The sequence below is a fragment of the Myxine glutinosa genome, chromosome 4, assembly GCF_964187855.1.
Source record: "Myxine glutinosa chromosome 4, kmMyxGlut1.1, whole genome shotgun sequence".
NCBI lineage: Eukaryota > Metazoa > Chordata > Myxini > Myxiniformes > Myxinidae > Myxine > Myxine glutinosa.
The window spans coordinates 95,185,861-95,201,756 of record NC_136264.1 but is presented as its reverse complement, the minus strand read 5'-3'; the positions used below and the strand labels follow the sequence as shown (position 1 = coordinate 95,201,756).

Genomic DNA, 15,896 nt, shown 5'->3' with positions numbered 1-15,896 from the left:
GAGCTTGCCATCCCCACTCGGTGAGGGACGATTTGTCCCAACCGTTCCTTGATCTGCAATTACACTCTCGGTGTTGTATCACACCCTATGAATGCGTGAATGGACAGTATGTGCTGTTTCATATGACCCAATGCCGGCTGGAGTTCCTTTGCATTGAACGCTATCATTGGTTTGCTGCGGCAGAGCATATACAAATTCATGGAAGGAGTTGCTCAGGCTACCAGCATGACGATTAGATCTGTATCGTTTCCAACCACCATTACAATGAGGGAATCCCTTGCTGTGGCATTTGGAGAGTTGTAAGCACTAGGGCATTGCCCGTACGTGGGTGCCCGTTCCTTGCCAAAAAAAAAAAAAACGCTACCCGTACGCTCTACCCCGCCCGTACGCCCGTAAACAAAAAAAACAACGCTCTTCGCTTCCGCCCTTCGCTCTGACTGAATTGGGAGAAATAATGCGCATAAGAAATCGAGAAATTATTATTTTCTCCGGAAGAAATCGAATTACGAACCGTAACGTAATGGCGGTCAGCTCGTAACGCGCTCAGCTCCGCTCGTTCTCACATCGGCCACGCCTACGCAACAAAGCGTTCTGTGATTGGCTGCCGGACCGGAAGTTCGCAAATCGTCGCAGTTACGATGAATCGTTTTAATTTAATCGCAGTTTGAATTCGTTTTAAAACATAGTTTAACGGCAACATAGTTTTCCAACGTGAAATAAATGAATACGCTCTCAAATGTGCCGTCCGAGGTAGAGTCTGATCGCCACGTTCGGCACACGTGATAGCTCGCTGCTCTCTGATTGGTTGAAGCGTTTTTTGGACATAGCTCGGTAAGTACTTGTCCGATTAATTTAAAACCTTGAAAAGGCACATCCTCGGGTCCCCAGCAATATACCTGGCAAGTTTAAAGTATATCGGACCCGTGGTTGTCGAGAAACAGCGGTCACAGACAAACACACAGACACACAGACACACAGACACACAGACACACAGACACACAGACATTACTGGAATTATAGATAGATAGATAGATAGATAGATAGTAAGTGCGTGAGCATGTGACTCCGCATGCTTCGCTACGATTCCAGCATTCTCAAGAATCGGTGATAGTTCTAGGATTGTGGCCAAACGTTGGTTGGAAGGTTGTGGCCAAACTACAGTGTGAAGCAGATGACCCCCATGCAACACAGAAATGGAACCATCATGAATTGTTTTCTGACTGCTGACCAGAGACGTCATCATCGGTCCCAGAGCACTTCTTCTTGTTTTCTGCAGCTGGCCATCTAAAAATAGTGAGGGGGTTGTGGAGCCAGTTCATCTTGTCAAAAAGTTTCCAATCTGGACAGCACGATCACAGTTCATACAACTATCTGCTACAATCCCATGGCGATGTTCACCAAGAGCCCTGACTCACATAAAAACAAATGGTGGATGAGCCTCCAGCCACTGAATGGAGTGACTAAGGTCAGTGTTGTCTTTGGGCCCATTGGTTGGACGCAGGTCTTTGTTTCTCCAGCAGTCCTGAGTGCACCGATTCCCGCAGTTGTTCAAGGCCTCAGCCTGTCATCCTTCCGAGGTTGGCAAAATGAGTACCAGCTTACTGGTAATGGGGGGTAGGGGGGCATTGCATCAGTGGCACAGCAGTGTCCCCGGAAAATGATGCAGCCAAGAAGCCGCAGGCTGGATTCGAACCACCCCCCACCACCGATTAAATTCATTTCAGGATTGACTCATTTTCTGCTTTGATTTACGAATCAACCCACCAACTAATGCTGGGCAGGCGTACCACGTGATGCGGCACCCTATTTGCGAAGGACCAATCCGACAATGTATAATCGGGTAGGGAATTAAACCCAGGCCGGACAACCGTTCAAACCTCTGCACCGTTCATACAGCATCTGTATCAAGTTACACACTTTAAAACTGTTTTTGTGGTCTAAGTCCATCTAGTGATGAGAATTCACCACCATTCGGAAGTGGTGAGACGAAAAGTCGGTAAGTGATATTATTCTTTCAACTTTACCCAAGGTTTTAACTTCAGGGATAATAAAAGCAGCAAACTTTATGTGGAATCTATTAATACATAAAGCTGAGAAACTGCACAGAAAACATTTTGAACATGCTCGACTCTTTTTCAAATTGTGTGCACGCTTCATGTTAATCGTGACGTCCAATGATCGTGTTTTGTTTGAACAATGATTCGGGCTCCTAATTTATGCTTAATCTCCCAATGAGCCCGACGTGCTGTCCGATTAGGACAAGGTAGTGGCGAATATAGTATTATCTTATCTAGAATTGGAATTCCAGATAAGGTATTGTCATCGTGCACTGTCTGTCCTGCCTGCAAAATGGCCGACTTTATAAATTCCTTCAAAAATCTTTTTCTCCAGACCCACTCGTCAGAATTCTACCCTTTTGGGTTACACCATTAGGCCAGGGCCCAGATAAGCTACAGGTCCAGTGGTCCTATTTTTTAGAAGCACTTTCATTTGTTATTATCAAAGTGAGCTTGGTTGCGGTTCAAGTCTAGTTACGAGTGCAGCTGTAAATTCAACTCTGCTGTGCTTCTTCTTCCTCTACTTCTTCTTCTTCTTTCAATAAAGTGCAGAGACCTCCAAGGAGTATTCTCACCCCTGTCATGAAAGAGATAGAATCTTTGCAAAACATAAAACAGATTTTGTTTCTCATTTCTCCCATCTATGAAACCCACTCCTCCCTCCAGGGCTTCAAGCAGGCAGTGCACGGTCACCTCGTGTCATCCTGCATCCTGACTCATGATCTTTATTACTCCCATTAACGCTTCATACCCCCCTGTCAATTTAACCTTGCTCTTTCGATAAGTCTTACTCTTTGTAGAGAAAAATATGGAATATGAAACTGGACATGAACATGTAACCTCTCTGTAAGTCTTTATTAGTTTGCGATAAGTTGCATTAAAATGAACTTTGTAGTTCTGTGGAGTTTATAGGAACAATCTTTGTGTATCAATGCTTGGGCTAAAGTTTATCAATCCCATCATGTTCAGGACATGAATCGCAAAGACATCGAAAAAAAAAAATTGTTCATCACAATTGTAATGTCCATGCACTGTGGCCCTCCCAGGATTACTTGTTTTTTGTAATGGAGTTCTTGAACGGTGGAGACCTCATGTTTCACATCCAGGAAAAAGGCAAATTCGACGCCGCCCGCGCAATGTAAGTTATTCCAACTCATCGTTTCAGCCATTTGGGGAATTTGTTATTGCCGTCCTGTGTGGTCGAGTGCACCGATCATTGGTGGTAAATGTTTTGTATCTTCTCCCATAAAAACGTTGTAAAAACCCAGATTATGATTAACAAGAGAAGTCAGACTTGCACTACCTCAACATCCCATGCTATCCAACGGACCCTTTTCAACATGTTGCAGGTTTTATGCAGCCGAGATCATTTGCGCCCTCCAATTCCTTCATTCAAGAGGCATTGTGTACAGGTGATTCCAATATACTATCGTTAACTTGTATTTGGTCAAAAATGTTTTTCCAAATCTGTGAACTGGCTCCAAGTCACTTTTTGTTAACGTTGTGTTTCTTACCAGAGACCTGAAGTTGGACAACGTGTTGCTCGACCGTGATGGGCACGTAAAGATCGCAGACTTCGGCATGTGCAAGGAGAATGTTGGTGGCAATTTGAAGACGGGTACATTCTGCGGCACACCAGACTATATTGCACCAGAGGTAACGTGCTCATGTGAATGTACACTACATCGCCAAAAGTATGTGGACACCCAAGCATCACACCCATATGTGCTCGTCGAACATCTCATTCCAAAATCATGGGCATTAATATGGAGTTGGTCCCCCCCACCCTCTCCCTTTGCTGCTATAACAGCCTCCACTCTGCTAGGAAGGCTTTCTACAAGATGTTGGAACATTGCTGCGGGGATTTGCTTCCATTCAGCCACAAGAGCATGAGTGAGGTCGGGCCCTGATGTTGGACGATTAGGCTTAGCTCACAGTCGGGGTTTCCGATTCATCCCAAAGGTGTTCGATGGGGTTGATGTCAGGGCTCTGTGGAGGCCAGTCAAGTTGTTCCACACCGATCTCGACAAACCATTTCTGTATGGACTTCGCTTTGTGCACGAGGGCATTGTCATGTTGAAACAGGAAAGGGCCTTCCGCAAACTGTTGCCACCAAGTTGAAGCACACAATCGTCTGGAATGTCATTGTATGCTGTCGTGTTAAGATTTCCCTTCACTGGAATTTAGGGGCCTAGCCCGAACCATGAAAAACAACCCAGACCATTATTCCTCCTCCACCAAACTTTACAGTTGGCACTATGCATTTGGGCAGCTAGCGTTCTCCTGGCATCCGCCAAACCCACATCTGCCAAACCCGGCCAGGTAATACCAAGTTTTTGGTATTATCCGGCCGGGCTTCAAACCGCTTAGTTCCCAGACGCGGAGCGGACGCTCTAACCGTTACGCCACCGAGTCTGATTTGAAAAATTCCTTTTGTCTCTTGATTTTTGGAGGTTTTCACAACATTTTAGTTTCCATCCCAAGTTTCCCGAAGGACATCAAACACTGAGTCGATCGCAATGCTTGAGCTGCAACTGCATGTAAACCAGATGAGCTGCAGCACGTAAATTACCTCTTGCCTGAAAATCATCGAGCGAGCTGGATCGTGGTGAATTCAAAAGAACCGTGGTAATTCTCCTGTGATGAGCTAGGTTTCCAAATCCAAATCATTTTCCAATACAATGCTGCCTTCAGTTTTATTTTAACCTCAACCCAGTATGTTGTTGTTGTTGTTGTTAACACCCCGATTGATCACTGACTTTATTTGCAACGAGCAAAAGTACCCGGCTTGACCGGGCAACGCACAGTCGCTTTGTGGCCGAGTGACTTGTTAGCCTGTGCAAGGAGAATGCAACTAGATGCATCTAGAAAACAAAGAATGCAACATCACTAGAATGTTGTTGATGATGTTGATGCAATGATGCATCACTTGAATGATGTTGAATGATGAATTGATTGAATGAATGATGATAATGATGTTGAATGATGAATGATTCACATCACTTGAATGATGTCATCACTTGAATGATGTTGTGATGCAATGTTGCATCACTAGAATGCAACATCTGCAACTAGATGCAGAAAATAGGGCAAGATGGAGAAGATTGTCATGGGGACCGCAAGGCTAACCCCCGCTCTAGCAGGGAAAATGGCCTTAAAATGCCTGTTGTTTGTTGTTTTGACTTGTTAGCAACACGAAATATCAATGTTCGACTTTTATAGCCGTAAGTTTGAAGTCAATGACGTAGCATGTTGGGCATTTTGGAGATTCCTGCTCTGTTAAAGTTGTTCAAACAATGTTGTGTTTCATTTACAGATCTTACTCGGGCAGAAATACAACACATCGGTGGACTGGTGGTCCTTCGGAGTCCTCCTGTACGAAATGCTTGTTGGGCAGTCTCCCTTTCACGGGGATGATGAGGACGCACTCTTCGAGTCTATCCGCATGGACGTTCCCCACTATCCCCGGTGGATTTCCCGGGATGCCCGAAACATTCTTGATCAGGTGCCACAACTTACACTCCACGTTCGTGCAGTCAAGCCTTTTTGTAATCTGGTGTTTAACGCTCATCTACTAAATTGGATTGACCATTGCTTCCTTGACTTCACATTGGAGCCGCTGCCAGATATTGTATGCTCTGATCGAATTAATTCATATTATGCAGCCTATGGCCGCTGGCTGATCATTTCTGGAGCGTGGCTGTGCCACTGGTGCAGTGCCCCCTGTAGGTTACAGCAGGAATTTGTAATTTGTTCAGGTCACCTACTCTTCTCAAACGCCACCATGGGATCTTGAGCATCCACCAACTAATGCTGGAGATGGGATGCCCAGTTTAATGTCCATCCGAGGGATGGCACACACAATGATCCCTCACCCTGCCTATGAGACATCGGGATGACAATTTATAGCCAGGTCAGGATTTCAACCCAGGTTGGACAGCTCAGAGGTGTTTATGCATATCTCTAGGCCTCTCATGCTTGCCCACATGGTATATGTAAAGAAGTGTAAAAGGACATCTCCCCCCCCCCCCCCCATCTTGCCCTTCCCCCTTCCCTTCTGCCCCATAATATGCCTTATTGAAAAACTATATTTCATGTACATTTTCTTATTCATGTGTATTCATGTACATCTTCCTGTCGCATACAATCCAGCATAGAAAATGGGAATGAAAATATTTGGATAATTTAACCTCAACTTGTTCAGTTCAGATTGCACCCTGAAAGGTAATATTTGCAAGAACTGGTAATACCTGCTCTCAACGGGTGTGAATATGGGGCAATACCCCTCCTTGCTCGAGATCCTGCTTCTTCATGTGACAGATGGACGGATGCATCATCTTTTAGTAACACCCGTTCCCTCTGAAAGGAAAAAAGGGTGTCACCACCCGCTCCCTCCAGCAGGGGTCATTGGATTAAACCACTTGTACTACTCTGTGTTGAGGTGATGATTGAGTCTCCCAATTCTTGCGGGGTGGGGTGGGGGTGGGGGGGGGGGTATTTTTTTTTGTGCCCATGACCTGATCCTGAGTAAACTGAGCAAGAATGCAAAATTTGGGTGAGATTGGCCCCACTGTTTGATTCGATAATCATACATACGAGTACATAGTTACCTTATTTTAGTATGATGATGTAAAATTTAATGATTGAATCAGATAAAATATCTTTATCCCTTGCTCCAGCTGTTCGAGCGAGAACCAGGAAAACGTTTGGGGGTTGTGGGCAACATTCGAGAGCAAGCATTCTTCAAAACGATCAACTGGGTAAACCTGGAGAAGCGAGCAGTGACACCACCTTTCAAACCCAAAGTGGTAAGGTTCCTATTTGGATGTTGAAGCGTTTTATAACAGGTTAAGTTTGTGATTATAAACAGCAACCCTCGGTTCTGAAGTTTCTATTCAGAAAATCTGATGTGGAAGACCTGGTCACCCCCAGCCAGTGAAACAGAAGCCCTGTGCAGTTCAGACCAGGAAAGATGGTTAATTCCACGATGGAGAAGCAATTTGATCAGATTTGTAAATGTTCATGGTGCAGTTGCAGATGCCATGGTAGGGGTTTATCAAGACCAAAATCAATTTGATTAACAGAACAAAGTGAGGGGATCATAAACCGTGTAAAAATGACTGAATATTTAGACTCATTACATTACAAGTTATATCGGATTAACATCGAAATTGAGACTTCATAAACCGAGCATTCATAAAATCATTGGTTGGTACTTTTCAGCTTTTCCATCCTTAGAAATCAATTTCAATCAAATCATTGACCAATCTATTGGGAAAGAGTTCATTTAACTTTTCAAAAGGTCTCATTAGAGTTGGTGGCTGTTGCCGATTTCTGATTGAAACAATTGCAAAAGATCGAGGGCAAGATATCTCAACTACAGACTTGGCATTTAATATGGAATATTTTTTTTTTCTTGACGGGTTTACTTTCTTAACTCAGTATATCAATCTGGTGAGTTTCTTTTACACTTTGGTGATTTATTTGTTAAAAGAACCAAGTCACTGATTGTCTCTCGCAGCAAGAAGTCAACAACAGGATTATATCACAGGTGGCATGGCAAAATGTACGGACAGGTGCATTTGATGATTGGCTTCACAGTCAGGTATACAAGGGATGTTGCATTCTATATTAGTGGAAAACAAATGTTGCACGTCTCCAAAAGTTATTGCCGCTTCCTCTGGAGATGGTCCGTCAACTCGACAATGCTGTTTGTCATGGAGTGGTGGCTTTACGAAATTACGGCATGAAACAGCGTGCTATTGCTCGGCAGTATGGCATCACTCAAGGTCAGGTGTCAAAGATCCTGAAACGAAATGCTCAGAGGGGTGTCCCTACTCCAATACCGAGGCCAGGACGTCCCCGCAGAACCACAAGGAGGGATGATCGCCAGCTGCACCGGTTAGTCTGCAATGGCCGTACCAAGGCAGCTAATCGGCTTAGGGCTGAGAGGCAGGAACTGACAAATGTGCCTGTATCCAGAAGGCTAGTCAACCAACGACTGGTTCAAGCAGGCTATCGTGCCAGGCGTCCCCTGAGAAAGCCACGCCTGACCAGACAACACCGCCAGCGCCGATTGCAGTGGGCCAGAGAGCACCGTCAATGGCAGCCAGGACACTGGAATCACGTGATCTTCAGTGACGAGTTTAGATTTCTGGTCTGTCGTCAAGATGGCCGCGTCCGAGTGCGCAGACAAGTGCATGAAGCCTACAACAAAGATTGTATAATGCCATGAGTCCAAGCTGGAGGTGGTGGGGTGACCGTTTGGGCTGCTTTTCATGCAGGGGGCAAAACTGACCTGCTTGTTCTGAATGGAAACCTGAACCAGTTCAAGTACAGGGCCATTCTGGAAGAAACATTGCTTCCATTTGCTCGTGCAGCCTTTCGAGGAAACTGTCTTCCAAGATGACAATGCACGGCCTCATCGTGCTCGCATGATCCAACACTTTCTTGCTGACCGTGGTGTAGAGCATATGGAGTGGCCTGCCATGTCCCCGGATATGAATCCGATAGAGAACTTGTGGGCAGAATTAACGCGTCAAATCGACCACTTGGACCAGCAGCCGACCTCTGTGCGTGAATTGCACCAGGCTATTGTCACTGCATGGCAAGCGATTCCTGTGCAAACCTTGGCAAATCTCGTGAACAGCATGCCTCAACGTCTACGTGCTCTCCTGAATGCTCGTGGGGGTTACACGACGTACTGAACTGTAATTTTACTGTCCGTAATCCCAGTCATAATTTAAGTTTTGTTTTTGTTAAAAAGAATTTTGGCTAATGTGCAAAATAAAGAGATACTTCTGGAAAACGTACAGAAGTTTAACACTACTGTTCATGAATTGAGTTCGATATCAGTTTACATCACTTTCAAGGATCAATTTATTCGTTTCAAAATGTCAAATGTGGTTTTTGTTTCTTTTAAAGGTCACATTAACAAAATCTAGAATAATTTCAACATAATTCCAATGAACTTTTGGTTCTAAGACATCTTGAAAAGTAAGTTCACCCCCACAAAAAAAATATTCCATATTAAATGCCAAGTCTGTATAATTCCAAAGCTGTTCCATCTCCAGGCGCTGCACGACATCGCCAGGCACCGGAGGGGGCCTGGTGATGGCGGCACCGAAAAGGAGTACTCAGTTTTCACTCCGTTTGTTACTTGCCGGAATAGATTCCGGCAAGTATGTTGGTTTGTCTGTCTGTTTGTGCGCAGTACTTTGTCTACATCATTGCACATAGCATCGCCTTTTTTTTTTCTTCTTTTTTTAACACATATTTGCCTTGCCCTGGAATAGACTGTGCCCAATTTTTAGCTCTCGGCCCAAGGTCAAGCTCACCCAAAACGATGGTCACCCAATCATTTGCGCCTCCCAGTTGAAGCCCCGCCCTTAGGGCGGGTACTGTTGCTCGTAATATATAATGTCGATACAACAATTTTTACCACTTTGCTTTGAAGAACGGGAATGAAGGGGGAGGAGTGTGTTAATGTCTGGTTGAAGGCTTTGGGTGGTGAGGGGGCTTGAAGCCAGAATTTAATCTTGCAGCCGCCATGTTGGTGCTCGCAGTCACTGCAATGCGAAGCACGCCTCAGAGCTGTCACATTCACAATCGATATGTCGTATGTACTCCCGATACGTGTTTCCTTCATTGTAAGAACTACCAATTCAACAGTTAAAAGGATTTTGAGCCGATAAGTGTTACGGCCTTGGCAAGATCAATGGAGACATCGATCTGTTAGCTTATACACTGCCCAAATAGCTATGTGGAATTCTCTCATGTAGAGATTAAACCCACATCATTTGAACTTTGGCAGAGGTCATTATTTATTTTTAATGATCCAAAATGGCCGATTTAAAAAAAAGTACATTCCGGCAAGTCCTCGGTCTCTGACCGATTTTTCATTTGTTTGTCCGGGCGATATCTCAGCCATCCTTTGAGCTCATCTCAGCTGAAAGGGCTCATTTTGCCCCATTTGAGCTCATCTCAGTCATCAATCCCAAGCTGAAATTTGGACGTGACAGTGACCAAATGATTTGGCTGTAAAGGGTATTTTTGATTTATTGGTTAATCGATTATTCATTATTTTTTTTGGATTAATTGCTTAATTAATTTTCAAAAGTTAGATTTGGATGAAGTAGTGATGGTTTAGGTATGCTATTAGCGAATTGATTAAGAAAATTATTTTACAATTATCATTTATTTTAATTGCGCAATTAATCTCAATAATTATTGCACACCACTCCCTCCCAATTCCGTCTGTGATGCACGGCGGTAACCGGGCACCTGAGGCACCCCGGCAATGTTGCACGCTGGAGGATATGTTATTTATTTGGCATGGGGGTGGTGTACTTTGAATGTTGCTCGACTTTTGTCTGAAATAGTAAAGGAACTCGTCATTACCAACCAGTCTTTGGCCTTTCACTCAATCACCGCAGGCAGGTTGGTGGTCTTTGTCTTCTACCGACTCCTCTCTGGCCTAGCCCCCCCAGCCCTGTCCCCCAAATACTCCTACAGGTCACAAGATCTGCCTGCAGCCCTCTTCTGGTGAAACTGCCAAAATCTAGACTCTCTGCTCACCTTCTTTCATTCCTCTTTTCTCCCGCCTCTGGAACAAACTCCCTCAATCTCTTCAATCCCACTCCTCCCTCCAGGTCTTTAAAACAGCTGTTCACCACCATCTCATCTTCCCCCATCCAAATATTTTTTCTACCCCTGTTAATTCACCCCAGATACACTTCTGAAATACTGATTTCTTTCCTGGAAGTCCTAGCTGTGTCCATGTTTTTTTTTTTTTAACCTCTTCCACCCCCCTTCCCATGCCTCCTCCCCCCAAACCCTCTCCCTCCCACAGATCTCCCTGCTCTCAAATGTTGTACTTGTGTGCTTGCCCCTCTCCCCATCTTGTAGCCTGCTCCCTTTATTTCGTCTTTTTTTTTTTTGTCATTAATGTTTGCTCTTACATCTCGATCTTGTATACAAAAAAGAAAAAAAGAAGAATTAGGGGAGGGGGATTGTGCCTGTTACCTGACATGGTCATTGGCACCCTGAGCATGTACACAAAATTTGGTATATTGGCCCAGCCATTTTTCATTCCAAAGTGAGCAGACATACATGATTGCTTATTTTTGTATGCTACACTAAATCCAGTTCAAGTGCATACATGCGATAAAAGTTTAAATGCCTGTCAGATTAAAAACCATTCTTCTTGAATCGCATGTTTTTTTGCTGCACTTTCTGCACCATTTGGTTTCGTACATTTCGTAGCACCGGAGGCCTTGTTTTTGGTTTGTCTATTTGGCCGTCCTTGCGTAATACATTTTCGTTACAGCGATAATTTGGGAATTGCTGAAGGGATTCCAACCAGCCTTGGTACAAGTACCGTATATACTTTGATGCAAAGATGAACTGATTAGATCTTTATTTCAAAGCTCCATGGCCATGTGACCGTTAATCCATTACCACCTTAAGAACCAGAGGAACTTTAACCAAATTTGGCACAAATGGACCAAGAGGATCCAATTCAATTTTAAGTTGAGCCCAGGTTATGAGTCCTTCAAATAATTTTCTGGATTCCAAGTTAGAAACATTTGATGTTTTCTCTTTTAAGATTTAAGATCAAACAACTTAGTTGGCATTGAACATGGGCAGAGGCATATCCTTTGACTGTCAAATTATTTATTTAATCAGCTGAACTTGAAGGCTAAGCATTAGCAGCACGTTCACAGGTCGCTCCTATAGGATACGTTGGCTGTCGCCATTCTGCGAACCAGTTTGTGTCGAACATTTATATGAAAGACTGTGCGGTGAAAGGTCTCTGGATCACTCGGCTATCTTACCAGAAGGCAAACTGCCCTCAAGGCATATGACAAACGAAGCCCCAATGAGCTACCGACCAAAAAGACCTGAGGGCACTTCGTACCCTGAAATATTCCCATATGCTGGTCGAGTATATCGTGATCTACGGACTTGATAGACGCAGTGAACCAATATAGCGATTTTTGGTAAACAGGATGACTAATTGGTCCATCAGTATTCTAGTAATATGCATATCGACTTCGGGACAAGCTCCGAGCTTGGATCACATGGGCCTCGCTTCAAATAAACAGGTTATTCTAGCCCGGTAAGTATCGGCACGGCAGTTTCAGCAATTTGAGGATTGTTTCCCATGTAGTGAGCTTGATCAAATATGAATGCTGATGGCTCCAAGGGATTTTTACAAACAATAATTTGAATGAACATGTTTTGATGTTAAATTTGATTGTTCCTTGGTTTTTCAACCACAACACACATGATTAATCTCTTCTTGGGTCAGGGATGCAAAAAAAAAAGTCTGAAGAAACACGGACATCCAAGTCCATCAATTGTGCAAATTTCACATCATGCGAATTGAGGGAAGCAGCTCATTTGCACAAGGGAAGTGAAAATAGTCCAATTTAAAAACGATTATCTGGCTTATTCTCCCAAAATTTTTGTGCTAATCAGTCAGGGATATCGTCCTCAAAACATATCTTAAAAAAAAAATTCATGATTGTGTCCCCCCTTGAGGTTACAACTTAATCAGCAAAAAAAAAAAAATTCAAAGTTGAAAAAGTCCATAAGTCCAAAAAAAGGTATCTCCAAAACCAATGGTTTAATGAGACCTGGGTCCTACCTTACTGGGCAACTACTACTTGGTTTTATGTTATTGTTGCCTGGAACTTCAACCATTTCTTTGGACTGGAAATTTTTGGACCTGGAACTAAAATATATTGTACAATTTTGTTAATGGCACTTAAATAATTGCATTTTCCAATTGCTCTTTAACATGTTTTAACCTTGGTTTTATTATTTTTTTTAAAAAATGACTTTCAGAAATCAACATCAGATTTCAGCAACTTCGACAAGGAGTTTCTTGGAGAGAAGCCCAAGCTATCCAAATGTGACAAGAACTTGGCCGACTCCATGGATCAGAATGTTTTCAATGGATTCTCATTTATAAACGAAGCAATGAAACATTCCCTTTTGCACTAGTCAACCATGTGCCCTCTGACTCTGCTGATATACTTGTGCATGTGGTTTATGGGGGTGGGATAAAGATGTTAAATTGGATAAAGCTGGAATTTATCAATAATCGTTTGTATAAAAGAAAAAAAAATGCAAGGCTTCATACTTCCTGAATTTTATTGGTGCTGGTGACAATGTAATGGGAGTTTAAGAAATAAAGAAAACTTGACATCTATGATATTTGTTATTCTTGCAACGCCAGCTCTGCATAGCTTGTAAACTTACTCCTTTAATATACAACTACACAACGAAAATTAGTGACAAACAAACTAAGGAACAAATCATAAATATACCAGCACTTCCTTCACTAAAATCACCATAAAGTAGAAATAACAAACTGTCAAGGAAAAAGGTGGAACGCAGTCTAGCGGAATCATGGGCTGAGGCCTTAATGCATTCAAACTCCACGAAAGGTCATGCTAGCCAATAATGCAAGTGCTAGTGGTGGAGGAACAGGCCTCAGCCAGGTTGGATAAAAAGCACTTACTGGGTTAAAAAAAAAAAAAAAAAAAAAGTCAAACGGTATCGATTCTGCTCTGCAGTCAAACTATTCGAGATCGAGGGTTTAAACTCTCCAAACAATGAATCTTAACCTCATCCATCACTTGCAATCCCCCCCTCCCCCACCCCAAATATTTTTCATTTCAAAAATAAGGATTAAAAGAAAGTCACTGTCCAGCCAAAGCAGACATACTATTTGCAGCGATTCAAAACAAAACGTGGTCATTCCAACTCAACGATCATGAAATGGTATCCAGCAAAGGAAAATTGTACTATAAATATCCCTGCAGAAAAGGAAATGCAAAAAAGTTTAACCTCAAGGTCAACTCATTTAGCTTAAATGAAACAACTTCCTCCTCAAACAATACATGAATGGTTGCAAAAACTCCAGTGCAATGATTGCAAGATTTGAATAAACGGTGTTGGATTTAATAATAAAAAAAAAGACAGTCTAACATGGTTTAAGTGCATCATTTCCAGTTTTTATTTAGTCTGCCAAGGTTTATTTGACACAAACTGAGCCCAAACCAACATGTTAAGAACAAAGGTGATACTTTTGGCTCGGGGAGATGCAAAGGATAAATGTTCCGGTTATTTCTTTTCATGGAAGGTGAAGGAGACAGACATGTTGGAAAGTATGAACTAGCTGGGACACCTGCCTTCCAAACTCAAGATTGCATCCCAAGCAAGCATTTGGATTGTGCTGGACAGTGATTATCAGTATAAAATAATAATAATAATAATAATAATAATAATAATAATAATAATAAATAACTGTAAACGTGTGCATTGCAATCTGATCAAGTCAGAACTTCGATCTTCGCATGTGGATCAAAGAACATGACGCACTGACGCAGACAGCAGAAGTTAAGCCCTACTTTGACAACCTGTGCATCTTACAATTATGCAAAGCACAATGCACTGTAGCCCAGCAAGTTCTACAGCGGTTGGCAATTGCCATACCCTGTGTCACAGCAGCAAAGGATGTACATTTCAGTGGATGCTGGAGAATGAGAGCTGTAGCAGCAGCAATGTTTGCATTTCTTGAAGCCTCAGCATATCTTCACAACTCTCTGTAAAGGAAAATAAATAATGAAAGATACCTTTTAAATACATTAAAAGTAAGAAGGCAGTTAACAAATAAGCAACGATAAATATATATATATATACACACATTGTCTGTCTGTGTGGAGCTTCAACATAAAATCACCACCATTGTGTTTGCTCCACTTGGGTTGTCAGGCCACATAGGCCTCTTTTGTAAGGCTCACACTCTTACTCTCAGCTTTATCTTGACGAATCAAACCCCCTCAATTTTTCAGTTTTCCCTCCTTGGAGTCCTTCTGCATGCATGTTTTGCATCTCATTTTGTCTCGCGTCCTGATCCGTTCAGTGTACTAGCTCTTCCACAAGCCTCGACTATGTATACAAAAAATAATTATATATATATATACATATATATATCAAATTTCATTTTTCATGGTCATCAAGATGGTTTAAGACTTGGCTGCAAAAAAAGAAAAATGAAACTGCTCTTCAGGGAGAAAAAAAAAATGAAGTGAAAGCTGCTTCATATCAATTCAAACCTATGGGAAAATTGCACTTTTTTTTTTTCAATCAAAAAATAATAATAATTTTTTTTTAAAAGAAAGAACCCAGGCGGTGTATAGTCAACGCACCGCTGCCTCAATCACTCCCAAGAATTTTCTTTTCTTTTGAGAAATACTGTATATATAATCACCCATTTTGAACTCTCGACAAGCTCAAGAATAAACGGCTTCCTTTCTTTGATATCGTTACGCTTTTGGAAGACTCCGGGGAGATGCATTCAACACAAGGGTTCCCTCGTGTAGTTATATCTGTGGCAATTTCCTTCGCTAATTTACCCCTCCACCTCGTATTGGTGGAGGGGAAAGATGCGTTTTGAATGTAGTTGGAACTATCCCCATTGTTCTCTTCCTCATTCTATAACTCAATACTCAAACCTTATTCTCAACGACTCAGATTACAACCACATACCACATTCACTCTACAAAACGCCACGAACCACACAAATCCATTCAGTAACATCAATAGCATACATCAAACACATTTGGCACAGCAGAGCTAAGCCACCAGCGCTACCAGGATTAACGGCACACCACCAGCACTGCCAGAGTTGTACCAGCAGCCCTGGATCGCAGAGCGCCAGCCAATTGGCGTGGCTGGAACACAAAGCAGACGTGCGAGACGACAGAAGCGAGGGTGATAAGATCCCTGAGATCCCAAAGTTGAGTCCAGTTCTGAAGAAGGGAG

The 15,896-nt window shown here is 42.7% G+C and overlaps 2 protein-coding genes across 3 annotated transcripts in view; one reads left to right on the top strand and one right to left on the bottom strand.

Annotated features, from left to right (window-relative positions):
• Positions 1 to 13,275, top strand: part of PRKCD (protein kinase C delta) — a 114,062-nt gene extending 100,787 nt beyond the window's left edge. For both annotated transcript variants that reach the window (XM_068112996.2, XM_078776185.1), the window contains 6 exons: positions 3,104 to 3,195; positions 3,407 to 3,469; positions 3,575 to 3,713; positions 5,374 to 5,562; positions 6,737 to 6,865; positions 12,909 to 13,275. In XM_068112996.2, the coding sequence (XP_067969097.2) occupies positions 3,104 to 3,195; positions 3,407 to 3,469; positions 3,575 to 3,713; positions 5,374 to 5,562; positions 6,737 to 6,865; positions 12,909 to 13,067 (771 nt within the window). In that variant the 3' untranslated portion in view covers positions 13,068 to 13,275. The remainder of the gene's footprint in view (positions 1 to 3,103; positions 3,196 to 3,406; positions 3,470 to 3,574; positions 3,714 to 5,373; positions 5,563 to 6,736; positions 6,866 to 12,908) is intronic.
• Positions 13,200 to 15,896, bottom strand: part of LOC137425011 (6-phosphofructo-2-kinase/fructose-2,6-bisphosphatase 4) — a 94,255-nt gene continuing 91,558 nt past the window's right edge. The window contains exon 15 of the mRNA XM_068112998.2: positions 13,200 to 14,674. Coding sequence (XP_067969099.2) covers positions 14,654 to 14,674 — 21 coding nt within the window. The 3' untranslated portion in view covers positions 13,200 to 14,653. The remainder of the gene's footprint in view (positions 14,675 to 15,896) is intronic.